Source organism: Suillus discolor (genome assembly GCF_016758755.1).
Source record: "Suillus discolor strain FC423 chromosome Unknown F5147scaffold_122, whole genome shotgun sequence".
Classification (NCBI taxonomy): Eukaryota; Fungi; Basidiomycota; class Agaricomycetes; order Boletales; family Suillaceae; genus Suillus; species Suillus discolor.
This window is the reverse complement of record NW_024541369.1, coordinates 42,102-68,832: the sequence shown is the minus strand read 5'-3', so window position 1 is coordinate 68,832 and position 26,731 is coordinate 42,102. Positions and strand designations below refer to the sequence as shown.

The following is a 26,731-nucleotide window of genomic DNA, read 5'->3' as shown; positions in this document are numbered from 1 at the left end:
TTGGTTGAAATGTCTATTCTGAGCACAACTAATGCGAGGTTGTGGGCCATATTTGCCCTTGCACATTTTAAGGCCTTCAGCGTGTCACACTGTCAACTGATCTCTTGGGTGTAGATGAAGATCCGATTGAATCCTACGCACGTTTTGCATTCTGCTCAAGGAGTTTAGAGGTGATGAAGAATTGGGAGGCTTTTTATGAATGCGAGGATGAGCGCGATGCAGATAGACTTCGTAAACGCGCACGGCTCACCAGTGAACTGACCAGAAGGTCACTGAAACGGTGGCGCGTGGTACGGCACTACGGCGGATATATCCGCAGTCCGGCACGGCCAGGTGTCGGACTTTGTCTGACTTTTAAATCACCTATACATCAAGCAGGGCGGTATCAATGATGGGAAGGCATATCTACCGGTAAGTTCCCCGACCTCCAAGTGTATTTCAATGTCCGACGTGCCGTCTGTTAGCCACCAGCTTTGCCGTCGTTCTTGCCGTAGTGCGTGCCGGACTTTCTGCGCCGGATTCAGGGATGTTCTCGAACTGACTGCTTCCATTTATAATAATGTCACATACATGTTACGTAATCTTGTTCTTTTCCTCCCTTCGTCATCATCGAACGCTTAGCGTTTGAGTTTCGCTCCCGGCACGCGGTTGAATGCCTAGCGTTTGACTCAATGGATCTTCTCAAAGGAATCAAACGAAGGCCTCCTGCCCGCAAACCTCGCCAGCACCTGGCAGTCATGTCTGCGCCTAGGCCGCCTAGGCCGCCTAGATCACCCATCCCTGGTAAGCTCACAGCTTTTGTCAGTCTCAGGTCTGACACTCCATTACTCAGATGAGTCGGAATACTTCGATAGCGAGGACTCCGACGAGGACATGACACCCACCTCCAACTTTGAAGCTGCTGGCCGATGGATCAATCAAGGGCTGAAGTTCCCGGACCAGCGACCGCTCCCAAATGATCTGCACCAGCTTTGCATTGGTGTTACCACCGTGCCGGCCAACATTCTAACACGTCTCCTACCATCTGACAATATATCTGTAACAGATCTAATCAAATTTCGCCTCCCCAAAATTGGCCAATGGCCCTTTTCAGAGAAAATAACGTTTCAAGAAGACCCGCCTGGAGGCAAGTTGTATATTCGATCAGAAATACCTCCCGAGCCATACGTTGAGGAGCTCCGCAAGAAGTTCGGTCAAGCGATGTTGGACGGGAAGATCTCCATGCGCGATCCTCGCACCCCTGATGCCAGACTACCTCTGTGGGTGATTGAGTTCTGGTGGGCGTTGCACTGCGTACACAATAGCAGGAGAGAATGGTCGGAGGGAATGGATTGGATACGGGAGAAACAGGAAGCGGGTTACCATCATCAGGTCTTTCGCGATGTAACGCGGCAGCTGGACATTCTGCCTTGGAATACGTCACTAAACGGCCCAGCCGCGGTCGCTGGCAGAACCACCAGGCAACTTCTTCGGTTTCTATCCGATGATGAGTGGCTGTCAGACACTCTTGTTGATATGATGGCAGCCTATCTGGTCTCTCAGTTGTCTACGAAACGACATAATGCCATCATCGCCGATACCGGTTTCGGCGATGCCATCTGCAGCGCTAACGATATCTCATATCATAACCGGCCGCATCGCCAACTACAGAAATTCGAACAGAGTGCGAGGACGCATAGACGTCTTTATGCTCCAGTGTATACGAAGGGCCATTTCGTTGCGTTTGAAATTGACTTTCAAACACGATCTTTCAGATGGGGTGAGTACTTTCGGCGTCAACTTTCCTTTCAATGCAAGGCTCAATCCGCGCAGGGGATTCTCTGAATTCCAAACAGCACGCGCTAGAGCAATTCGTTGAGAAACTCCAATGGTGGTTCCATGCGCGCTTCAGTGGAGAATTTCGCAATGGCGGACCTAACTTACCCCATGACCATCAAAAGGATCGTACTTCATGCGCGCTATTTGCAATCAACACCATTGAACACAACGTCTTTGGAAATACGCTTGGCGTCGCCCACCCCGCCCGCGAGCGAGCCAGGTGGTTCTTTTTGACAGCGGAGAGTCAGATTAATGGATCTGCAGAACCATCGCACACCAACCATCCCAATACTAACGCCTTGCCGTTGGGCGAACGTGCCCTCCATGGACATGCCGGACCATCGCACGCCAACCATCCGAATACCAATGCCTTGCCGTTGGGCGAACGCGCACTGAAGCCGCAGGCAGAGGAACGCACACGTCGTATCCAGGAAAAAGCTATAATATTTTTAGAGAAACAAAAGCAGGAAAAGGTGCAGCAGGAACTGGCGGAAACGGAAAGGATTGATCGCGAACGGATTGCTCATGGGAAAGCAGAGACGGTCAGGATGGAGCTCGGCAGGCTCGAGCGCCAGTCTCACGAGAGGGCCCGGCGAGAGAAGGAAGGGTTGGAAATGCTCCACCAGGACCCTCGGGCGCACGTGAATAATGATATTGAAGATATTCAGATGCACGATGTGGACGCGCGCGTTACTAGTATGATCATACCGCCTGAAGACCAGTCCATGAGGCTCAAACCTGCTGAGGAGCTAAACTACCCCCGTGCGTTTATAACCATCTGTTGTATGCGACCTTCCTAACGCAAGGACTCCCATCCTCAGCTCCTGCCCCTTCATCACTTGTTCCTGCGGCCTCATCGCCAGCATCGCCTCTTACAGGCGCATCATTTGCGGGCTTTAACCAGATGAACCACCCCCCCGCTGACACAACAAAAACTCGCTGGTTCATGGAGCGCCTGGGGCAGTTTGACATCCCGGATAGTGTTGACTTAAAGTTCATCAAGCACCCCGACTATCCTTCCCTGCGCGTCGTCTCTCACGGTCGATTAGTAGTCTCGAAGCGGACTGAAGTCAGACTACGTTTGTGGAGAGCCCAATATCCGGATGTACCGCTCTGGTATCTAGGCATTCGTTGTCTGTCCAGAGGGCTTGATTGGCAGGTGTTTGTTCCTGCTCCCAGGCCAGTTGCCTTCGTATCTCGCCCCACCCATCTCAACGTCCGGCATGCACCGCTGTATTCACAAGGGGATGTCTTTCATGAATATCACGCTCGGGTCCGGGCCATGCTTAATCTTCCGTTCGCACGTCGGTTTCTTAGCATGGGCGGCATTGCCTGGCGCATTGCATTGCACTATGGACCTGAAAGTCTGTTTGCCGCCGCCCTGTCGGGCCCGTCCACTGACGCTTGCCTGCACGGTCATGCACGTCACATTGGTGGAGACATCGACGACATGGTGACCGACCACGATGTGGCTCTTCTCTTAGGCGCCACTGACAGCAGTAGTCTATGGCCTCCCGTAGATGTATTTGAAAGGTACGAGAAGTGGCAAGGGGAGTGGTCTCATGAGTGGGAGGCATGGTTCCAAAAACGTCTTCAGGGAATCCGAAGTGGCGACAAGGATCTTTTCCTAACCCGTCAAAGGTGGATCAAACACCGTCGTCGATATACTGCAAGGGAGTACAATGATCCTGCACAAGTCGGATCTGACGGTCATGCAGCAGGATTGTGCGCTGAGGCCGATCGCTTATATCCTCCGACAGAATCATATGCAGCTTTAGTTTACTAGTAGAAGCGGCTTGCAATCGCTAAGGATCTCCCTTAAGGACTGATGCGCAGATGAGCTATACGAAAAACACCAAACTTTGACGCCGGCGATATCGAATCAGTCGAGTGGGTAGTTATTCGTTAGTGTGGTGTTTTCAGATACGATACAGCCATCTTCAACCGAAGCGAGTAAGATGCATTGCAAACACTACCCGAACAGGAGCTGAATGGAGTCCAGCTCCTGAAGGAACTGAGGGAGGTGGTCCGTGAGGGCCTGTCCGTCGTAGCGTTAATCGTCGATTAGAGTTTTCTCACCGTCCCTACCTCAATCGATCAGGGTCGCTACCATATCTCTCTCGATCGTTTGGATCTCCCACCCCTGGTTCCCTCAGCCCTGTCGGTCCGTCAAAGCCAAGTTGCGAGTCTGTCGCCATGGCCTTGCGCTAACCCGTCCGCCATCCCCATGTGATATGGCTGACACGTTTGCCGGGACGATCGACAATATTCCTTACTCGATACCCATGCGGGGGTGGGTGGGATCGATACTCTCTGACTAGGGCCGATGACAGTCGCCCGTCCTCTTATACAGCTCGGGGCTACAGGGGAGAAGGTCTGGGATGCCTAGGAATTGGTTGCCGGCCGCTCAGAGGGCGCGAAAGAAAAAAAGAGATTATATAGGGGACTGTATGAAAAACCCCAAAGGAAATAAGGGGAGAGGGGGAGGGCACATCGAAACGCTATTGCGTCGCCTGCAGGCGTGCTTCAAGAAGCTATCGCAATGGCCACAGCGCTCGAAGAGCACGCCGATTAACATGGGCTGGCTACCCCGCCTACGCGTTCGACGTCCCGCTGGATAGAAGGTAGAAGCAAACGGAATTTTGAGAAAAAAAGACGCGGATCACTGAAAGGAGCTGGACGTGCAGTCGACGATGGTCGGGCATGCAACGTCCGAGTCAAGTTCATAGCGTCCAGAGTCAATGATACGATCATGATAGACGCGCAGTCGACGATAGTCGACATGCAACGTCAACTTCATGTTCGGCGGTCTCGACGTCAAACGCTAAGCGTTCGACGACGGTGAAAAGATCCATTCAGTTAAGAACGCTAGGCGTTCAACCGCGTGCCGGAGGCGAAACTCAAACGCTAAGCGTTTGTTGGTGACGTCGACGCCGAACGCTAAGCGTTCGACGACGATGGAGGTTGAGAAGAAAAGACGAAGATTATGTAATCTGGATGTGGCGTTACAATTGCCGCATATAGTTGCGGACTTTGAAACTTGATTACAACGAAAAAAATCCAGGAATTTTACTAATACTAGATAGTCCCACGAGTTCGCGCGTCCCTAGAGTTCGCGCATTGGCTCTAGCACACGCAATTCTGCACGGAATCCTTATGTATGTTGTATATAGGTTTCTCCCAACATAATACACATGACCATGTAATTTGTTTGGCAAGAAATGAAGTGGATCTCGTGCCATGGTCGAGTTATAGGTGTTCGAGGCTTATTTTGTGCATAGATGACTCCCTCTGAAGGTCAGATCACCGCGGAAAGATCTGGGATGTGATATGATGGTTATACATGATTATAGAATGCTAAAATAAATTTCTCCGGGGCTACATGCTTGTCAGAATCATCTGCTGTGAATGAAATACAGCCCGGACGTGACAATCTATCCAAAGCGTTACAATGAGACTACACACATCTAAACTCCGCTGTGCCGAAATGCGGCACAAAAACACCAATGTCACTTTCGAACGGTGCGGAATGTGAAACGGCACCGCGGCAGACGTGTGACATGGTGTGACGAAATGCCCGAACTCTAGGGAAAACCGCACTTTTTTGCGCGGTAAGTCTCCGCTGGACTCAACACGTCGATTTTAAAAGAAAAAACTAGCGGGCCTTGTACTTTCGATGTCAGGCTATCCATCCGTCAAAACATTATATTTTTATGTGGATGTGTTGTAGAGTTATAGATGTTTTCCCAAAAATGCGCGAACTCTAGTGGACATCTAGTACTGACGCATGGTATGAGTCAACACCATGGCCGGTAAGGGATGATAGTGTTGTAGGTGTGTTCGCCTTGTCGATCATTGTCATTTCCTTCATTCGAGCTTTCATTTAGAAGGCTATATCACGGAAAGCGGGTTTGGCAATGGTCATCAAATATGTACTTGCAGGAGAGTTTGCAATAATGTGTTGTTGTTGGACCATCACAGCCGGGAAGAGATGGCAGGGTACCTCAGTAAACCTGGTTGAACGTTCTCACACTTCCCAATTCAAGTTGTAAATTACAAGGCTATTTTTTACAGTTCGCTGATGCCAAAGCTACGCGTATCCCATTCATAACACGAATTGAAGTAATAAAAGCTTATGATGTCATCTCCACGAGGAGATTCATGCAAGGGGTATCACGGTATACCGTATACATGGTCAAAAACACTAGTTGAAACACTCGAAATATCGGACTGAAAATGATATGATGGTGAATGAATAAATTACTAATCAGTGCAAAGCGAACCGGTTTACTTCTTTTGGCATAGGGTCTTTGGATCAAGCAAAACTAATATATTCAGCCCAGTTGCCTGATGGACGGTCTCCAAATGCACCATCTTCATCCATTGCTGGTCCCCAAGCTGCGTCATCCTTACTCTTGACGGCCTGAATATCTATTAGCATCCACTAACCAATTCGATCCCCAAACGTCAAAGTAACGTGGTCGAGCAGAAAATAGTGTCGGAGTTGACAGGGTTCGTACGTCGAGGGCACACCTTTGTCAGATATTCTTTGTTCCTTTCCATTTCTTTTTCAACCAAGTAGGACGATGATATTGGGGCTGGGATGGGATGAGAGAACGTAGGTAGTAGGTACACCGAAATTACACACCAAGTCAATGAATCGTTTGGACTAAATTATAAAATACATTGAAACGTTGCTGCAAACGAGAATTAGTTTCGATACCGTTCGACCGTTCGACAGCACTTCGTACCTATTGAGTACAGGCACATCACGTACTGAGTCCCTAAAAATCTTGATCAACGATCATAGATTCGTGCGACGTGTATACGATGATATCTTCCTGCAATAAAAGGTGGCAAGTAACGCATATCACTCTAAACTATTGCATACCATCGCGTGCCCTCCATCGACCTCGTCTTCATCGACGATGATATCTTCCTGCAATAAAAGGTGGTAAGTAACGGATAGAACTCTAAATTATTGCATACCATTGCGTCCCCTCCATCGACCTCGTCTTCGTCGACGATCATCCATTCCTGCGATGAAAGTATGTGAGAAATTAAAGGCGCAAAACGAGAGACACACGTACCGGTTGAGCGTCGTTCCCCGCAACATTGACTTCTCCTTCGTCGAAAACGTCCATCGGTTCCTGTAACAGACAAACGTCAAACAAACGGACTAAAATACGCATCGTAACGCATACTAACTAGGTACGTACCCCCCCCTTCATGTTCGTCACAGTCAACATCCATCGGGCCCCACGAAGCAGTGATGAGCGTCGCTTCAGTCTTATATCGCAGTAAATACAAAATAGTAGAAAAGTATTGCGAAGACATACCGAATGCATCATAGTGTGGATCGTAACGTTGTCGGTCAGTAAATTAAAGATATACAAGAGTAGTAGTGGTGACACTGTGACCATCACCTTTCGGCTTCGTCCTTCGACGCCACAATACGACAAATAGCGATGGCCAGTTTTGGCTTTTCTTCAACACGACGTCAGCGAACGAAATGCTTCAGATTCCGGACCGGGGGTCCAGAGAGGAAGTCTGAGTTGATAGAAGGAAGATAGTGTCTGTCGTGATCGTCCTTCGCACCAATAGGTGGACAAACAGGGCAGGAAACCGCGTTACTTCTGGACACAATGAGTGCCTCGCTGAAGGCAGGAAAGACGCATACGATGGTGGTGGATTTGAAGCAAAACCACCAAGGCGGTTGCCTCTACAACCAATTGGCATGCTGTTTATTCCAGAAAGCTTTGGCGTTGAAGTACCAGGAGGCCTTGTCATATCGACATGACGATGAGAAGTGTCACGCTATTAACTCAAATCAAGAGATTCGACAGAAGACGTTAGAATACTAAAAAAAATCCGAGTCGATGATTCAACAATCGCACGCCTTTCATCCTACGAGGGTGCAGCTCGAGAGACATCTTCGTGTGCTGTGCGAGGAGGCTTTCTCCATTCTGACCGCGACGGTTTGGGAAGAGACTCGACAGAAGACATCGGAGAGATACTAAACGAAATCCGAGTCGATGATTCAACAGTCGTACGCCTTTCATCCTGCGAGGGTGCAGCTCGAGAGACATCTTCGTGTGCTGTGCGAGGAGGCTTTCTCCATTCTGACCGCGACGGTTTGGGAAGAGACTCGACAGAAGACATCGGAGAGATACTAAACGAAATCCGAGTCGATGATTCAACAGTCGCACGCCTTTCATCCTGCGAGGGCGCATCTCGAGAGACATCTTCGTGTGCTGTGCGAGGAAGCTCTCTCCATTCTGAACGCAACAGTTTGGGAGATCTGTATCCATTTCATCTCATGTAAATGAATGAAGCGGTGCAAGCGCCTACCTGGAGAATTCTGCCACGCAGGAATCTCAACATTGTTCACAGTTGCCCGAGGGCGTTTGGAGCGGAGCCGTCGCGATCCTCTCGATAGCGTTGATTGTACAAAAGACGCTTGGTGGTGTAACTGGGGACAAAAAATATACATCAGCAACTGGTTGTCTAGAACAGAGACGACATACACTGCATAGTGTTGCCAAAATCTGGTTCAGCAGGAAATCAGCGAACGCCGAATGCGACCGCATGCTGAATTTACATTCAAATGTCAAATTCATCAGTTCTCTGCAAATAAGAACGCATTACTCACAATTCAGTATCTCTTCTGCAAGCTCACTGGAGTAGATTAATCCAATGGTCACAAATAAACAGGAGAGGTCCTCAAGTTCAAGTTTGGTCACTGGCCCACGGGTGACTCGGAGGTAAGACAATGCGGGAAGTCTCGGATGGCACGAGCGCCTTGACAGTTCGACGGTGACAGTCCTGAGTGAGTGGTTCAGATCTCTCGAGCTGAAAATCCTTCTATATCAACATAACTTATCGAGCTCGAGGAACAGCTACTTTGGGCGGTGGTTGAAGTTGATGACGTGACAGATATCACACAATACAATATCAGTCACGCACAGAGCCTTGTTGACACAATCTTTCGTCCTATCACTGGTACTATCGGTTTCCACATTCACACATGATTCTGGTGTTGAGCATCCTCTAAGTAAGTACTGACCTCGCGCATGATTCGATAAAGATAAGTTTTACTCAATTCTTTTTAGCTACTATCCTACATGTCTGATGTGCTATAAGTACAGATGAATCGACGTAAGTACAAGAACATGGCAACTATAGTTATGCGATCTGACTCAGCCTAGTGAGAGTGCATTGTTTATATTCATTCCAGCGCTTCAACAATTCTGGGTTGAGGGAGATGTACTCATCAATATGCTTCATTAGTTCCTTGTATATCTGTTCAAATCCCTGAAACGTAAAGTCGATTTCCTGGAATTTCCCCATCCTGAGCTCCATTAATGCACATTTGACAGCTGCGGCAGCTGCGCAAAACATCTTGTTGAGGTCAACGATGTAGGGGTAGAGGTCGAGTTCCACGACAGTATTGAGAAGAACATCCCACACCACTTCGTTTTCCAAGAAGTGTAACTCGTGAGTGACTTCATTCTCACCGAAAACATATCTGGGTGGGAATACTATCATGTCGTCGATGAGTTCATTGATCTTGCTTGCTTGGTGTTCAGGTTCGATAGTGGCTGCCCGTGCTGGAGGTCGCAGATGGTATCCACGTTGGACTAGAGTGCGTGCGATCCTTTTCTGTGTCTGCATGATATTTTCGTATGGTGCAGATAGGTCCATGTATAGGGTCACCGAATTAACACCAGCCCAATTTTTTGCGAACACTTCTGACGCACGACCAATTTTTCAATACGCGTCGAAGAAGGTACGGATTGGCTTACCGTCATTTTTATATTCTGATATTGCTGCTGCTCTCAACTCCTGTAGAACCAACTGCTGTCTGGTCGATGTGTTCGTTAAGCAGTTCTCATTAACAGCATTCCTGATGAGCGCATCCTTCGCAGAGTCCACAATGTGCTGGTGCTTTGAATTGTTTTTGTCGTATACAAGATCTAGGGTACTTCCAACATGGCGGTTATGGTTCGCCCAACTAAACCGTGATATTTGCAGGGAATTAATGTAACATTGCTAATCGGTAAAAACATAGCCACTCTTTTGACGGTGCTCACTTTCAAGCTTAAATTCGAAATTGCGGTCCGTAACTCCAACATAGCGATTGAAATCCATCTTGCTTGTTCATCAGCGTTTGTTAACACACCACCTGCCCTCAAAGTTAGAGTTTGAGCAACGCGAGGGTCTTTTCCCGATCGCGAGCTGGTTTAGGGACTTCAGAAACTCCTCTTTCCTTTATAAGGTCAAACATGATAATGTGATGGTCGATAACAGAATTATACCGATGCTTGTGATTATGGACTATGTATTGCTATATATGTCATTCTAATTTGCTCACCAGTTCTCTGATGATACCTCGGAATTCGTTCGGGCTATCTCATACAACACGACTGTTCAAGTCAGAGCCTGGACAGAAATCAGTAGTAGGGCCCACCCCTGCCAAACAAATATCACCCTCTGACCTTTCAGTGGCTGCAGGCGACGAAGCTCTTGACGAAATTGAAGCTGGTGATGTTGTTAAGGTCCAAGTGAGCTCATGGTGTGATTATTTTTCCTCTTACTAAAGGTTCGGCGGTAGTAGGGTTGTTGCTATATCTTGCTTCCAGCTCGTATTTGATTTCTCTCCCGCACTCTCAACGGTATGTCAATCTTTTACTGACCTCTACATGCGACCATGGCTTATCATTTCCATAGGACCAAAATTCTCTGGAAGTTCAGATCTATTCTGGATTTCTTGGTCGGGCAGATGTGTGTGCTGGGACCACGCCTGATTCTTAGCGTTCGAGAATATCACGCTGAGCCCGTGGCCGATTCCGATGCAGCAACTGGCATGAGCTCGATCGCTTTCCCAGAGCGTTTTCATATATCTAGTGTGTGATACTCTCTTTCCATACTAACATCAATGCGAACTTCTTTATGCGAGATTGGGAATTGATATTGAATATCGAAAAGTGCAGCTTCTTCCGCGTAGGAGAGGATATCTGGAATGGCTATTACTCTATTTTCTGCAGTGGATCGGATCCCCTCCTGATACAACGACAAAGTGTCACGGAAAAAATTTGTATTACCACCCTTTGCCTGGTAGTGCAGAGGTGGTACTCCGACCGGAGGATGGAGCAATACTCACTGCGGAAACGACAAAATAGCCGGACCGAGATAGCGTGGAGTTAGCAACTTTACGCAGATGATAACTCGAACCTGCAAAGCAAATATGTCATGTCAGAATTAGATCGCAAGAGACGCTCGTTCCAGAGCATAACATGAATCATGATTTACATGTTTTGAAGGGCCTGGTTTATTGCTTTGGTGCCTAATCTGATGCGGAATCAAATTGGAATTCTAGGATCCTTACATCTGTTTTCCGTCAGGATTTAGACAAAAACAGGTCTGATTATACTCTAGGTAGACATTGATGAGAACTGCTTCTAGTAAAACGTTTTCCTCGCTGAATTCTGCTCGTCCGCGTGCAAAATGATGAGCGAGCACTTGTCCCCCACCAACCAACACCTATGCTCCCAGCCAACCAGGGAACCCAACGATGTCCCAGTGGTGCTATCAGTCCAGTGAGTCGATAAAACCATCATCCTCAGCCATACAACGCGGGACCACCTCACTATATGCACCATGAATATTAGCACTATCAATGGAAACTGAGATTAGGATACTGACCCATGAGAAATGACTACTACTTGACTTGCAGCCTTGATAGCCAGTACAGGCATCAAAGTGCCTAGGTTTGTCGGTGATCAGCGCCCTCTGTCTTTCAGCGTTCATCGACGACGTACGCACCTCAACCGGTCCTCTAGAACATATCCAAGAAGTCGATTCGGGGACTTGAGCCAGGAAGCTCATCGTTGCTGAGAAACACGCAACCGTTTAACAACTAAAGGTGGCTGGAAGAGGCGATAAAGGCTGGACATGACCCATGATGGTTCTGGTCAAAAGGACTTGGCGAAAAAAAAGGAAGGGACTCACCTCATATAAACTCCAGGGTTGGGTTTAGGTAGGTTTGGGTCTAACTCGAACGTCGGGTTGTGTACAATCGGTCTTTCAAGAGGGTGAGTTTGGCTAGAGTTATAGGTACTAAAGCGGGCGTTGGTATTTGGTCTGATTAGACGTGTTTTCTCTAACCTGATGTACAGTTTGGGTCCATTTAATAGATCTCACAGGTCTATAAAGTTAAAAAATTCGTCAGGTCGAATTTGAGTCTGGAAATAGTACATCGTACTTTCTACGTCGGGTTAGACCTGGAAAGTCGATCGAGCTAGGGTAGAGTTATTTTCTCGTTTCCGTAGTGACTGAAAGTAACGAACCTCAGCTGGAAGATCACGCTGGAACTGGGCACTCTTTGGGGACTCGTTGATTCCCGAACCAGAAAGATGGGATACTCGACGTGACGAATATCTTGATAGCCCACCCGGTCAATTCATATCATGTATGCCATGTGTCGATAAGCATAAGGTACGAACCAGTAGATTCCAAGCGCTCGTGGTCGCACGTTGCTGTACCGGCCCAGAGATTAGTACAAAAGGCAGAGCACGAATTTCGAAATATGCATTTACTTACATGTGAAGCTCTTGCCCGGATCTCGGTTGACATCAACGTGCCGGCACCTGCTAAAATTCGAACTCCGTGCTTCGCCTGCCAAATTTCTCCGAGACCGACCAGTCAGACTACGTCAAAATTCCCCACTCTCATGTGGCGCACGTCAGACTGGTCACGAGTCTACATAACATATTCTTCGAGCACAGCCGATTCTTACAAGCTTTTACTGGGCATGATGCATGATATGATCGATTCATCCGCGCTGTCGGGGAACGCCGCTATAAGACTGATGAGTCAGATCGGGCCGCACCTGGCCGGACGGAGCTGCAATTCTCAGCGGGATTTGCCGCCGCACAGCTGGTCGTTTCACTGCTCTTCTTTGACGGTCTCACACAATGGCGAGAACCAAACAAACCGCTCCCAAATCGACTGGTGGGCTCGCCCCTCGAAAGAATGGCCCAAAGTTCCAAACCCCAGGGTCCGTAGGGAAAAGGCACACAACTCCGCCACAGATCCTTCAAGAAATGGTTCAATCTCGCCTGGAAATTCACTCCGGACCGCCACACAATGATGTGAGTGGCGCTTCACTCAATTGACGATCTTCTATTCATATCCACAGTTTTGCTTGATCTGCCAAGATGGCACTCCCAGTAATGGCAAGGACTCCCTCTATGCATGCGAGGAGTCTGGCTGTCCACGCGTTATGTGTACTAGATGCATGTTACTTCCGGCCAGTCATCTACACCTCATTGAGCAACCGGGCGTCAAGTTCCGTTGCTTACACTGTCATACGCTCTTGGACAAGAGGTCTGGTGATCTTACGCCGTTTTACGTGAGTCTACTTATACATCTGTCTTGTCATTCGCTTCATAACAACCGTTTAGGGATTTTTCAAGGATGGAAGCCCCGTTTTACCGTCATTCCTACCCATCGTTGGACCGTTGCAACTCTCTAAACGTTCTCAGATATCCGCGAGGCCCGTACTCGTGATTCACTTCAAACTTGTGGGCTTTGAGGCCACTGCGAGCCCGATCGACGCGGTTAACTTGTATCTTTCTTCTTTCTTTGTGAATGGGGGCCTCCGATTCATTGAAGTGACTTTTGACCTCGGCACCGATGCCAAGATCATGGCCTATTCCCAACAGTATGAGAAGCTCGCGAACGATGTGATGGACGACTGCGACTACCAAACTGTGTGTATCGCGATCACCGATCACACAGACGACACCGCTGGCGATCCGTTTCTCGGATACTCCCATGGATCTTCCTATGTTGCAGCCACCGTTCCTGATGTAAGTCTACTGTTAGTTGCTTGCATTCTCACCCTCAGATGCTCAATATTTCAGTTCATGAATTCGTTACTTGGCCCATGGGGGCAAGTGATACAACGCGCGGAGAGCACCACCCTCTTTTTTCTTGGCTGTGGCGCCATTGTCACCCAACCAGAAGGTTTTCGGGGCTTGCGTTCGTCTGTCGTTGATCATACTTTTTCACACGCAGTCGCATTTACTGCCAAGCACTTTCATCCTTGCTTGGCCTCCCATTTTCTCATATCATTCGCGCAAGCCGTCATCGTCGAAGGTTTTGCACTGCGTGAAGCATTTCCCAATATGCTTGACCAGTCGGGGTTAGGTATGCACACAGACGTTCTCCTGATGACCGCAACGCCTGAAGACACGGTGCCGCTTCGAATTACCCGTTACAAATGGGCCCACACCTCTATTCGTCCATGGGGAAATGTACTTCCTCTACAGTGTCCGCAATGCGGGACCCCAGTTGTGTGGGAGCGGATCCAGGCCGATTTCTCTCAGAAGTATATGGTCTTTCGATGTCCGTTTGTAGGCTGCGGCCGTACCAATACTGGGAGAGGCCGATTATCCCGCAAGAAGTACACCTGTAAGGCCCCAGAAGGCTCGAGGTTACTCCCGGGGCGAAAACGCAACGCCTCCTGGTTGGAGATTGATGTCGCCTTCTCCAGAAATGATGCCGAGACAACCTGACGTGACTACGGCTGGTATATGATATCCATGGTTGTTATATCCGTGTTACATTCTTGATGATGCAGATTGTCCGCCTCGCGATGTTGATCGCCTTACCCAATATCATACCCTCTGTATTATGACCCATTGTATTCTGCGCACACCTGTATTCGTCGCTTACCCCGCCAACACCACTCAATTGTAGAACACCGTGACACGCTCACACCGAAAATCATGCAAATATCGCTGCTATGAAGTCTGACAGTGTGATGACCCTGCCTGGTTTCACTACGACGATGCCTTTTATGACAACAGTTTGCAGACCCCGACACTCCCTCAGTTGCTGCCTGCTGCACGGGCTCTATCCACTCGAAAATCTACCTGCCGCACCAAAAAAGAGGCTATTGCGGTGATTTTGGGCCATTTTCTCGATCGGCATCACGAGCCGATTGCTTAAGTATTGATTAATGTCTTCGTGTTCCTTCAGCTTTCATCGGTCTCGCGTTTCCGCTGTAGGTTTGTTCGATGTTTTTGTGACCTTCCTTACTCAGACTTGCTCAGGTATAACAGCTTCGTAACATACTTTTGAGTGGTCCAAAATATGGCTTGTTCACCACCAACTCTTTACTAGCTTGGCCACCCGAGGGGCAAATTTTGGCGACGGTTCCACATATATCACATATTGCAACGTACGCTGGTTTACTGCCTGCCATTCACTGAACTCATGTTCTACCTAGCAAGTTATACTCAGCGTGATAGGCGTTCCTGGAGCGCCGATGGCAGGTTACATTGTCGAGCTTCCGTGCCTCGGTAGGCGAGGGACCTTGGCGATATTCACTGGTAAGATTTTTCCTCAGCGTAAGTTGCACGCTTCAGCCGACTCAACCTGTCGTCAATACGGTATTAACAGGCGCATTCATACTGGCATCCACCACCGCATGCACATCCAATGCGCTCCTTGGTTGGAATTGTGGTTATAGCTACACGAGCAACGTCATGCATGGCGTCTTATGTGCCCTTTCACCCGAATTGTTTCCTACCAAAGATCGTGGAACTGGTAACGCGATCGTGGCCACTGCAAATAGGATATTTGGCATCATGGTGGGTTCATTTGTCTTTTGATCACGGTAGTGCGTCTTGCTACTCTCTAATCTACCGCACAGGCCCTGATCATTGCTCTGTACGCGAACCTCACGACATCTGTGCCAATCTGGATTTCGGGAGCTATCTTCATCGTCACTGGTTTTATTGCTCTCTTGCTACCATTTGAACCCCGTGGTCACGCATCTTTGTAACTAGTCAGTCATACATGCCTGGGCGAAATGGCTTCATGTCCAGCTTGATATTGCACCCTCGTCATCAACCTTGTAATATATATATATAAATGGAGCATGGAGTGCATAAGTGCGTCGTATTGTTTATTATAGGTAGAACGGAATCCCATATACAACTGGTGCTGCCCCAGTGAGATACTTGAGTTTGCATACCTTTCAGGCTTGTGCAATTGCGGTAACTGCTGACATACCCTGCTCTCCTCCACGAGCCGGAGTCAATCTCAGGGAGTCAAAAACTGCTTGTGAGAACTTGTCGATATCGCGGTCAGTTACATCCCAAAGATTCGCCACCAGTAAAGGGCTATGCATGATGGATATTAAGTAGGGAGCATAGATAAAATGAACTTACGACGTACCATCCAGCAAGCATATAATTAAAGGGGCCCGGGGAGCCTACTCTGTCAAAATCGCCCATCTCCTTCAGTAACCCGCTGGAGCACCCCCACGGCATCGTCGCTGCACAGCGCGGCAAATGACGGATTTTGTGTGACCGCACGTATTGCTCTCCTCCACCGTGCCCAAAGTACCTAAAATCATCAAGATTCGATGCAGCAATTAGTCAAGAGTCACTCACACTACTAGATCTTTCCGCGCGAGGGCATCTAAGACATGCTGTTCGCTTGGTGGTCGTCCAATCACTCCCTCCCAGCCTACACTCCGCATTTGCTCAAGCCATGCCGCCTTCAAGAACAAACGAGGGAAGGTGAACTCAACTCCGGTAGACGATCCCCACATGTTCCTCGTCCTGGACCACAATGCACAGGGCGTTCCTTGGGAATCTGTTCCGGTCTTGAGGGGCCAGAGCGTGGGCCGCATCCCGAGCGTTTCGTTCTTGCTTGATCGGGTTCGACTTGCGTCTGCTGAGAACCGATCAGGAGGTGTTGTTGATCGGACATCTGTGGATCCACGCAAGACGTTCTTCGTGCTTAACCCTAGCGTCAACACCTTCTCAAAACGGACACGGAGGTCAGTGATGAGCTCGGCTGATATAGGTAGGACAAGACTGAGAATGGTCTACGAACATTGTTCAGTCGATGAGTATTTGACAAAAGAGAATACTCACTTTGATTGCGCCCAACCAGCAAAATTCGATGTTTTCTAGCAACGCTTGCATCCTTTTATCCAGAACGTTACGCTCCGCCCACCAAGCAGTTCTTGCTTGCGGATCATCATTTCGTACGTTGACCGCGTTGCGTGTCCCTTGGTTGCTTAAGCGGATTATCTCAGCTAGCTCCTTTACCGCATCGTCAAACGTGAGGTGTTCCTCTCCGTCCGATTCGCGGCGGCCTTTGAGAGGCACACGGAACATCAACGGCTCAGAAGAAATATTCTGCCGAGAGATAAAGAGGGTACTCTTGTCAGGTGTGAGGCTGACATAGACGACTGTCCAATGAGGCGGGAATTGTGACATGGCCGTATTCGATAGCAAGGAAGCGTCTAAAGATTGCTCTGCATACGTCTTGCGAATGGAATCCCAGTACGCCTTCATGCTTGTACTCGAGTCGTCGTCATCGTCAGATGCTTCCTCAGTGCTGGAGGTTCTCAAACACCGAAGATTAGATGGTCTCTTCCGAGGCAGCGGGGAACCGCTGGGCGTCATAAGGGGCCATTCAAGGTCGTCGAATTGCACGCTGGGGAATTTATACTTGATAGCTTCTAGCATTTCACGGCGTAGAGTAATCGCAGATGACGCATCTAGTCCAGCGTCAAAATAGGCTCCATCAGATAAATTGCAAGAAGGCGCGCAGCAATAATGGGTCCATCCTTTTCCTCTTTTCCAAGGAATGTCTGAAGTGCTTTGATGAGTGCAAGGTTTATAGTCGCTTCGCGGATGTGGGGGACGTTCCCCCGGTGGCCAGTAAGTCCAAGGTCAGCCCAAAAGAGTTTCTCTGCTTGGTCCAGAGTACTCAAAATATCTTGAGTCGAAGGTGTAAGCGATACCGCTCGGTCGCTTGTCATGCCCATCAGTAGTGCGATCGCTGTACACAAATAATGAGTTCTTGATGGGTGGTATGCACACTATACCTACTAGATTCAGCCAAAGAGCTCAGAAACATATCCGAACGGAATTGGTCGTAGACGCTATGCAGGGTAAGTTTCCCCATAAGTGGATGCTCTTCTCCCTGTGAACGACTCAGCTATAAATCCGACATCTATAACAAAGTCTCACCTTTATGTCTTGGGAAGTGGGCAAAGCCATAAGACGCTCTATCAGATCCTTGATCGTAGCATCTCCATCATCGCGCAGTAAACAGACTGCAGTTTACCAGTTAGTAAGTTCAAGGTTTAAAAACGACGCTCCTTACTATGGCGGCGGAGAATGTCAGACCTCGTCACTAATTACGCCTGGTTTCAGTGCAGTATGGAGGCTGACTTCACTTGCAGAGAGAAAAAGTTCGCACGTCACTGTGTACGTTAGTCTGTCAATTATCCCACCAAGCTGCTTGGTGCTTGCATTCGCGCTGAAAGCATTCGTCGACGTTGCTGACCTGGCCAGGCGCTCCAGACCGGATGAGCCATACGGAAATGCTTTTACGCTCTCCACAAAGGCGTCATACGCAAGCTGATAGTACCCAGGAATATTAGCGTTCTACACCGGATAGGTAAGCAATGCAAAATGATCACCTTCCGGTCTCCAATCTTAGAATAGCACCCTGCAAGAAGTTCCCACCTCCGAAACATCTGTTCTTCGAGTTGTTTCCACCCTTCGGCCCGTTCGCCATCTTCTGTGTCGTCCTGTATAAGACCCGCTCGCATGTGAAGTGCCCGTGCCCCGAGTGAAAATCCTTCCTTCAGAAAACGCGCTGCGCCCCCGTACTTGGAGCTTTGATACAGCGTGCCAGCCAGATTGTGATATGCCCCAGAGATGCAGCGGACATAGTTGGCACGTGCGGAAGCCGGAATGGCATTCACATGGTCGGGGGTAGAGTCTAGAAGGATTATGGTACGATTGAGGAGGTCGAGAGTGGGCGTATAAGTGTCAGGATCATTGCATTTAAACCGTATGCGCGCGAGGGAAAATAGTGAATCGAAGGATGTGGTCAAGACGTCCTTACTTGGGTTCTGTGACGACAGTTGTCAATTTCTTCGTGCATGGGTTAAGTGGAAGCTTACCTGCTTGAAGGCATCTTCCAAGGCGGTGGAAGTTGCCATTAGTAGGGAAGTTATTACATGGCTTTGGACCTTCGCCTCTCCATCAAGGACCTTGATGCAAGCCGGTCCGAGTCTCTCTAGGGTACGCCGGAGTTTTCCCTGCACACACTGCAGTTCGTCATTCGGTTCTGCCGAAAGGCATAAAAGGCCCCCAAAACCAGGGAGGACTTTGGTCGCTTCGTGAATACGTCTGGAGAGGTCATCTGTTTCGTCTGCAAAGAGATTCGTCAGGTATTGTAAATATACCAGAATAATTCATGACTGTTCTCGTTGATGATGTTGCTGAACGAGACTGCCACATCGCCGAGGGCAATGTCAATGTTACTACGGATATTTGGGTCTCTTGAAGTCTCAAAGATCTTGAAGAGGAGATGGTGGTGCTGATCGCAAAGTTGTGAGCTGACACAGAGGAACTTGCTGAACGAGAGAGTTGCAGCAGCACGAAGTGTGCAATTCTGTTGTATGCGTCAGTAGTAATGCAGAGAAAATGACTCGTCACTTGCCTTGAATTTATGTGGACTACCGCACACATGGACTAGTAACGGGCCGTACAACTTCAGCAACGACTGCTCTCCATAGAGCAACTCAGTTTCGCGAACGGCAGCTATCCGTTCACCAATCTCATCCTCTACATTGCCAGCGACTTGATCAAGCTCTTCGGTCTCCTTATTGACTCTATTGGGTGAGCCCCCGGCCGCAAGCTTTTCCGCCCAGCGACTGCATCGGAATGCTTGAGAAGACTTCGGAATGTATCAAATACCTCTGGATCAGTGATTTCTTCGGATGAATGAGCAATCACTCCGACAGCCTCTAAGTTGGTGGTCAGGAAGAATAGAATGCCAACACCCAAGGCTAGCGTACGTTGCAATAAGGGGCCGGGATCGTTACTGTGGGGATCCTGGTCATTTGTGATTTCGTAGTTTGCGATGTCCTGAAGTGCCTGTAGCTCATCTTGAAGCTCGAACGATACGCTCATGGCGGACACTCCTTGACTGATATCTGTTGAAAGGTAATAGTGAGCAGTGAGCACGTGCTTCGTGTTCATCACGTAAGCATCAGAGTTTTGCATCGCGACGCACGTGACCCTAAACGCGTCCAACGTGCCCAAGATTTTTGACCAAGTTCAGAATTCAACTGCAAATCACCAGAAAAATTTCGTTGCACTTCACAAACTCCACCTAGATGCTGCTGGTTTCGCCGAATCCGTACACAATGGCAGAAGCATCAAGCTCACCGGTGAGCGTATATTTGAGGAGAGATTTAAAGACATGTTATGCAGAGCTGCCACCGTGAAGAAAGGAACATCGCAGGGTGACCGGATAGTCAAGTTTGTTGGAGCGTATACAAAATATATCAATGAGAGAGGTACGATGTCTGCTCGTTCCACTGATGCTAAACCTCATCTTATTACAGCCGCTGAGGTAAAGAAGGAGGATGACGATGAAGACGATGATACCACAGCCTCTCGGTTCGTTGAGAAAGTGCTTACCTCCCTCGTAAACGGCTTTGAAGCCAAGGACAAAGTCGCACGCTACCGCTGCGTCCACTTTTTGGCGGAGATGGTCGCGCATTTGGGTGAAATTAGGTTAGCAACCTATTTTGTGCAATAAACCTGGCTGACCAGGCACATCGAAACGTTGTACACTGAGCTCCGCGCAGCTCTCTTCGAGCGTGTGCACGATAAAGAAATATTTGTTCGAGTCCAGGCTGTCATTGCACTCTCGAAGCTATGTGGTTCGGAAGATCCATCTGATGTGGAAGAAGGAGAACCCACTGCTCTTGAGGTCCTACTGGAGACTCTTAGTTGTGATCCTGCCGCGTTGGTTCATTTGTCATAAATCGTCAACAGTATGTTAATCACTTGTCTTATAGAGATGTCCGTAGAGCCGCATTGCTCAATATTCCTCTGTCTTCAGCTACCTTAGACGCCGTCCTTGGTCGAACCCGTGACATTGACACGATCATGCGCAAGCTGGTTTATTTCGCTATCCTAATCCAACATTGCTTCGCTTCTGAAGGCTCTGCAATGGGGCTCGTTCATCCTCGTGTGCTTACCATTTCTCAGAGAGAGTTCATCATTCGCAATGGTTTAGGTGATCGAGAGCCAGCGGTTCACCAGGCTGCAGCTTTATTACTCAGAAAATGGGTGGACGTTGCTCGTGAACATGTCAAGAACGAAGAAAGCAAGACCGTCGAAGATAATATTCTCGCATTTTTAAGCCTCTTTGATCTTACGGAGAGCACGGTTGCAGAGGACGCACTGCTGAGTGTTTTGGATAGACGCGCTGATATTTCCGACCACGTCGAGTTTAATGGTATGTTCCGTTGCAGAATCTCGGTCGGATGAGCTAATTGGAACCTCCACAGATGCCTATTGGGCCAACCTGACCCCAGAGCGAGCTTTTTTCGCTCGCATCTTTGTTGACCATTGCATTGCCATTAAAACGCGGAAAAACTAGATGCTTCTCTCCCGGTTGTCACTGCCCTTGCCTACCGCATCCAAGCTGCCTACAATGCATACAAAGAAGACTTGGAGGTCGCCGAGCAAGAGAGAGTCATTCGTGGCGAACCAACTGAGGAAGAAGAGGAGGCTCGCATTGACAAGGAATTTGTCATAGGCGAGATGCTCAAGGTTGCTGTGAATCTAGACTACGCTGATGAGATTGGGCGCCGGAAAATGTTCCAGCTTGTGAGAGATATGATCTCTCAGGAAGCACTACCTGAATCACTTGTCGCTAGATGTTTGGACCTATTACGGATACTATCACCAAACGAGAGGGATCTTATTCGAGTTGTTGTAGAAGTAGTCCACGAGCTTAGGGATGTCAGCGACGAAGAAGAAGCTTTAGTGAGTTGGACACCTCATTGTTCGCATTTTATTCCCGTGATGACGTTATTTTTGCTAGAAGGAGCCTGCAGATGATGGAGAGACCAATTTTGGCGAAACACCCATGCCAACTCGTACAGCACCCAAAGGACCAAAGCCATCAGAAGATATGTCTTCCGAGGAACGAGCTCGTATGGACACGATTGATTTGCGTTGTCTGTCACTTTGTATAGGGATGCTGGAGCGTGTTAACGGAGTGCGTCATAGCTTATGTTCAATTTCCTAATCACTCACTGTTGCTCAGACATTTGAAGAAAATTCGACGCTCGAAGGCATCCTTGGCGAGTTAATCATTCCTGCTGTCAAGCGTAAGGAATTGGTACTTCGTGAAAAGGGTCTCATCTGTTTAGGTCTTTGCTGTCTTATTGCTTGAGTATGCTCATGTTGCCCACCATGTGGTTTTGAAACTGACTAATTTCATAGCGCATGGCTCTCAACTCTTTCCAGCTTTTTTGGGTCAAATTCGGACTGCCCCGGAAGTCTTGAGGATCCGTGTGCTGCAGATTGTCTTCGACATTCTTATGGTGCACGAAAACGACTTCTTGAAAAAAGAGGGTAGTACAGTGGGTAACAACAGCTTTAACCTTATTTCAATGCTCACGCTTCTGCAGAGAGAGCGTATAATCGAATCCTTCTTGCAAGTCCTGGAAACCGAGAAATCGGACAAGGTGCAAGCCCTCCTGTGTATCGGCCTTTCAAAGCTTGTCCTTTCCGGAATGATCTCCGAAGACAAGGTTGGTGCCGATAAATTGTTGCACGATATCAGGAGGTGACGCTTCTTCAGGTCCTGCAAAGCCTGGTTGCTGCATATCTTGCCCCGGACACGATCGACAACCAAAAAGTCCGCCAGCACCTTGCCTATTTCTTCCCCGTGTACTGCTACTCCTCTGCAGTCAACCAGCGACGAATGCAAAGGCTGTTTATTGGATTATTCGAGCAACTTGCCCCAGAAACCCGAAATGTTGACGAAACCCAGGATATGGTCAGTCCTGCTCAAATAGCAGCTATGTTCGTGGATTGGACAGATCCACAGAAAGCTATGTGAGGCAATGTTATTTGTTTTGAGAGTGTTAGTTAAAATGATGCAGCGATGTGCAAGAGCAACCAACGGACGAGACAATTCATATTGACCTGGCAAGTGATATCGCAAGAGCACTGTTCGACGACAAGATGATAAGGATGTCAATAACTTTCTGGGGCGAACCATTAACCAACGCTAAAATTGCAGAGGAGGACAAGAAATTTTTGTATCAAGTTCTTTGGAGGCTATACTTGCTGGACAAGGTTGATGACGACAAAATCCGCACGTCAAATTACTACTTCACAGCCTCAATTCTGTGAGTTCATCTGAGCATTTGTGTCAACCAAAAAATCATGCGCATACAGCGTCGACCAATCCGTGACGCAGCAGCCAAGAATGCGCTTGCGAAATTTGATGCTGCGATCTCGAAAAGATATGCTGAGCCGCTAGAGAGCTTCAACGAGGAAGATTACAGGCAACTGGAGTACCTGAAGGACTTGTTCGAATTTCTTGATGATATCATTCCCTTGGACGACGGCGAGGAGGTTGACATACCTCGCACTCGTGCTCGGAAAAGGTGTGATTTCTGTTACGCTACCGTCCATACGCGTTGAAACTGATTGTGTGACATGGGCGCTCAGAAAGCATTGTTACCAATACCACGGACAACATCATACCAGATGAAAGTGTGGCTTCTGCTGCTTCTCCGTCACACCCAAAGGGCAAGGGCAGAGGGAAGCAAACCAAGTAAGTGGGCATTCATTCATTATTAACTTCCAGTTGACCTATTGTTATTCAGGCTCAGGCGTGTCTCTGGTTCCGATGACTCAGACGATGATGTCTTATCGCACGACCATGTTACCCCAGCACCCACACGAACCCTGCCAAAACGGGCCGCGTGCGTCAACATGTTAATGATTTTCCCATTTGATATGGTATTGACTTTTGCTCACAGGTCGGTAAAGAAACCCCAGGTAGTGCAGTTAATAGAAGATGACGATGACAAAGAGGAAGAGGAGGAAGCTTCATCCCCTCCTGCCTCTCACAACGGGCGAAGGCCCAGGCTGTAAGTCGCTTGGATAAGTTGGACAGCACATACTTGTCTATCTATCTGAGTGGTTAGCGATGGTCCCCTATCAATAGGTTAGGTGTGCGGAAGTGACTTCCGCGCGAAGGTCAAATTGATAGGGGTGATAGGGTGACGATTGCAGGGGTGGGCTCGACGCACCAAATATGTAGGCGGACTTGTAGCCATCCACAATGAACTCTGGATCCCACTGATGTAGTACAGTGGCCTCAGCATGTCGATGCTCTCATTCAACTACATCCCTACTCTCTCACCTAGCTGAAATACTAAACACAAGACCAGCAAGTCATTTCGTGTTCTCGATAGAGAAAGCGCTATAAATCGTATTGGCGAGCCTATTGGGTTCGCGGTGCTGGTGGATGTGGGTGTAGCTCTTGTGGGGTTTGTTGTTGGGTTCGAGCTGGCGTTAGGCATTGCGGTTGGAGTTGTTATATTTGAGCGAGTGTCGTTTTGCCTAGGTATAGGACTGGGATACGGAGGCAGATGAATGAACGGGATGTACGTAGTCTCTTGTTTTGTGTCATATTCGTGTGAGGTTGGTGTTGATATTCGTGCATGGGCAGGTCACTCGTGGGTTCCATACTCATTGTCTCTTCAATTACGAGACTGTCAAGTATTTAGGTGGGGATGAGCATGGGGCGCAGAGGTACACGGAGGCTATTAGAGTTTAGAGAGGAGAGTTGTTGGTGAGTGTTTTCATCTCATCTCATTTCAAAACCGTGTCCTGTTTTACTCCATTTCGTTTCAAAACATTTTCTGTGTGATCTTGAATCAAAACGCTGATCACACCCACAGTATCCCTTAACTTCCTGAACCTCGTGCAAACCCTCATCGTAACCTCCGGTCTCTTGGTCGGTTCTTTGATCGTCGCGTCGCGCATCACAGCGAGGCAGAGCAATACTAGCGAATTTATGGTGCTCATCACTTATGACACGCAAGTGTTAGTGAGTACCTTATCTTTTTTTGTGTGGTGCAGAGCTGATGTCCTTTGACAGCTCTATTTCCCTGTGTCGAACTTCGGCGGGGTATACTGCGCCATCAACCAAAGCCTCATCGACACCGAGAAGCTGCTCCTCCTCAATGAGCCTACTGAAGTGATCGATGAGCCTGACGCCGAGGAATCGGTAGTCTCAAATAGAGAAGTTAAATTTGGTACGTACCCCTCAGACAACGTATCCTTCGCCTACGATGACCAAACTTCCGCGCTGCACAACATCTCCTTCAAAGTCTCCCGCAGAGGGCGTGTAGCCCTTGTAGGTAAAAACGGAGCAGGCAAAAGCACAATCCTGCGCCTCTACCGGTTCTACACCTCCAACTAGTGATGCACACGGTCTGGCTTCATACGGTGCACGTAGCCCCACGGATTTGCTGCTGCGGTATTAGGACCTTTTTCAGTGTTCGATCGTTATACATACCATGTACTATGCGCTAACTTTATCACATACCACACTACCGGGATGGCTTTGTGACTAAGTATGCCATCAGTTCTTGGTTTCGATCGTCGTCGAAAAAAATTCATGTTTGGAAGTGCAGTGCGGCATTTATGTTGGCTTGAAGGATATGGAGACCTTTCTATTTTCATATGCAGGATTCTCGCGGCAACAATTGTTACGTGCCAAAAAGCTTTTACTGAGACCTGTATAAATAGTCTACAGATCTATACATAAAATGTTTGAATTATTTAATACTGCTCTCCCAGCTAGCCGGGGACCAAGCTGTTTGCCTTGTTTGGCGTGTGTCCATAATATATTCCTGAAAGATGCATATCAAATACAACTGATATCCAAGTCTTCAGCAATGACCATCACAGCCCGCTCTCCAATGAGAAGCGCCGTCGAATACGTTTTCTGTGGATATCGTTAGACTGCATATCAAAAATCCCTTGTTCAGCACTCACCATGCCAACGTTCAACACTGAGATGGACATATCTGCGACCTTCAGGTTTGACACGCCGTATACATTTAGTCGAGCGTCGACGACTCCTTGATCTGCCTCAGATTTCATGGCACAAGTTCCAAGCTACACATACCAAGTGCCGTATCGTTTGCACTGAAATTCGATCCAGTATTTTACCGTGACGATGGGGATGGCAAGTCAGGACTTACTGATGTCGCGGTGGAATTGATTGATCGCCTTGTCGTCTTCGGCAGTGTAGATGATGTCAGGCGCATTCAAGTCCACTGGCCCGGACGCTTCTTTGCAAGCAGCAGCGCTTCCCTCTGGGAAATCAGGATAGCCAGCAGTGACTTCACCTCGGTAGGAAGACATGCGTCCAAAATTTTGTCTTTTTGTACCCAAAGTCAACAGGTATGATATCAGATAGACTATGCGGATTATCGTAGTCACGCAAGGTGCCCCAAATGAAATGTGTCAACTCACTCCTCTAGAAAGCCTGTAGTAAAGTCCATTCCTTCTTTGCCGTTCTCGGTCACATTTATATGAACACATCCAACAGACACGGGGTAAAGTTATTCAGCATGACGATCGGTGGTTGAAACATCATGATTGATGAGCAGTTCACGTGGAATTTGGGTTTGAATGGTAGACTGAAACAGCAACGTTGCGTCAATTTTCATTACAGAATTCTAGCAACGGACTTACAACGATGTGCTTGCCGGTGAATGCACGAGGGCAAGGGATGCTGCATTTTACATAGGTACCGCGAGGCACCTTGTCACGCAAGCGGACGGACTACCAATGAAGGTGGCTTTATGTATACTGGGCAGCCCGTCAGCATGAGAGCCAGTAACGACTGGTTTGACTTCCTCAGCTCACAACAACATTCACAATCGTCAGCAAGCATCTTTTTTTCGCCCCTCGCGGTTCTTGACCACTTCATAATACTGTAATTCTAAGCCATGATTGCGTTC

General features: G+C 48.3%; 9 protein-coding genes across 9 annotated transcripts; 5 read left to right on the top strand and 4 right to left on the bottom strand.

Moving 5' to 3' along the window:
• Nucleotides 1-671: 671 nt before the first annotated feature.
• On the top strand, nt 672-4,439 carry F5147DRAFT_781024 (uncharacterized protein; the record flags this gene model as incomplete). The annotated part of the gene is made up of 6 exons (XM_041442555.1): nt 672-783; nt 833-1,759; nt 1,813-2,580; nt 2,640-3,543; nt 3,920-4,111; nt 4,172-4,439. 6 exons carry the CDS (start codon nt 672-674, stop codon nt 4,437-4,439), a joined length of 3,171 nt encoding a protein of 1,056 aa, XP_041285522.1.
• A 1,694-nt stretch (nt 4,440-6,133) lies between these two features.
• F5147DRAFT_658723 (uncharacterized protein) lies at nt 6,134-7,049 on the bottom strand (the record flags this gene model as incomplete). The annotated part of the gene is made up of 7 exons (XM_041434486.1): nt 6,134-6,241; nt 6,504-6,569; nt 6,596-6,610; nt 6,710-6,757; nt 6,808-6,855; nt 6,909-6,968; nt 7,038-7,049. 7 exons carry the CDS (start codon nt 7,047-7,049, stop codon nt 6,134-6,136), a joined length of 357 nt encoding a protein of 118 aa, XP_041285521.1.
• Nucleotides 7,050-7,725: 676 nt separating this feature from the next.
• On the bottom strand, nt 7,726-9,969 carry F5147DRAFT_658722 (uncharacterized protein; the record flags this gene model as incomplete). Its single annotated transcript, XM_041434485.1, has 8 exons — nt 7,726-8,096; nt 8,170-8,290; nt 8,346-8,409; nt 8,471-8,485; nt 8,785-8,823; nt 9,089-9,569; nt 9,624-9,794; nt 9,912-9,969. The coding sequence occupies 8 exons, from the start codon at nt 9,967-9,969 to the stop codon at nt 7,726-7,728; spliced, it is 1,320 nt and encodes a 439-aa protein (XP_041285520.1).
• A 2,825-nt stretch (nt 9,970-12,794) lies between these two features.
• Nucleotides 12,795-14,399, top strand: F5147DRAFT_781021 (uncharacterized protein; the record flags this gene model as incomplete). The annotated part of the gene is made up of 4 exons (XM_041442554.1): nt 12,795-12,971; nt 13,019-13,231; nt 13,284-13,691; nt 13,746-14,399. The coding sequence occupies 4 exons, from the start codon at nt 12,795-12,797 to the stop codon at nt 14,397-14,399; spliced, it is 1,452 nt and encodes a 483-aa protein (XP_041285519.1).
• A 614-nt stretch (nt 14,400-15,013) lies between these two features.
• On the top strand, nt 15,014-15,673 carry F5147DRAFT_587701 (uncharacterized protein; the record flags this gene model as incomplete). The annotated part of the gene is made up of 4 exons (XM_041432026.1): nt 15,014-15,067; nt 15,116-15,218; nt 15,289-15,479; nt 15,542-15,673. Coding segments are annotated over 4 exons (480 nt in total), but the record flags the coding sequence as incomplete, so codon positions are not given.
• Nucleotides 15,674-16,282: 609 nt separating this feature from the next.
• F5147DRAFT_587702 (peptidase family C50-domain-containing protein) lies at nt 16,283-17,420 on the bottom strand (the record flags this gene model as incomplete). The annotated part of the gene is made up of 2 exons (XM_041432027.1): nt 16,283-16,726; nt 16,776-17,420. Coding segments are annotated over 2 exons (1,089 nt in total), but the record flags the coding sequence as incomplete, so codon positions are not given.
• A 2,554-nt stretch (nt 17,421-19,974) lies between these two features.
• On the top strand, nt 19,975-23,921 carry F5147DRAFT_726934 (nuclear condensing complex subunit; the record flags this gene model as incomplete). The annotated part of the gene is made up of 18 exons (XM_041439218.1): nt 19,975-20,230; nt 20,279-20,450; nt 20,490-20,684; nt 20,738-21,184; nt 21,233-21,285; nt 21,325-21,713; nt 21,772-21,948; nt 21,997-22,111; nt 22,200-22,315; nt 22,364-22,486; nt 22,537-22,793; nt 22,841-23,059; nt 23,080-23,089; nt 23,139-23,350; nt 23,419-23,520; nt 23,573-23,671; nt 23,729-23,839; nt 23,897-23,921. Coding segments are annotated over 18 exons (3,078 nt in total), but the record flags the coding sequence as incomplete, so codon positions are not given.
• An 814-nt stretch (nt 23,922-24,735) lies between these two features.
• Nucleotides 24,736-25,179, top strand: F5147DRAFT_587697 (uncharacterized protein; the record flags this gene model as incomplete). The annotated part of the gene is made up of 2 exons (XM_041432025.1): nt 24,736-24,798; nt 24,856-25,179. Coding segments are annotated over 2 exons (387 nt in total), but the record flags the coding sequence as incomplete, so codon positions are not given.
• A 776-nt stretch (nt 25,180-25,955) lies between these two features.
• Nucleotides 25,956-26,165, bottom strand: F5147DRAFT_587704 (uncharacterized protein; the record flags this gene model as incomplete). Its single annotated transcript, XM_041432028.1, has 1 exon — nt 25,956-26,165. A coding segment is annotated over one exon (210 nt), but the record flags the coding sequence as incomplete, so codon positions are not given.
• Nucleotides 26,166-26,731: the final 566 nt, after the last annotated feature.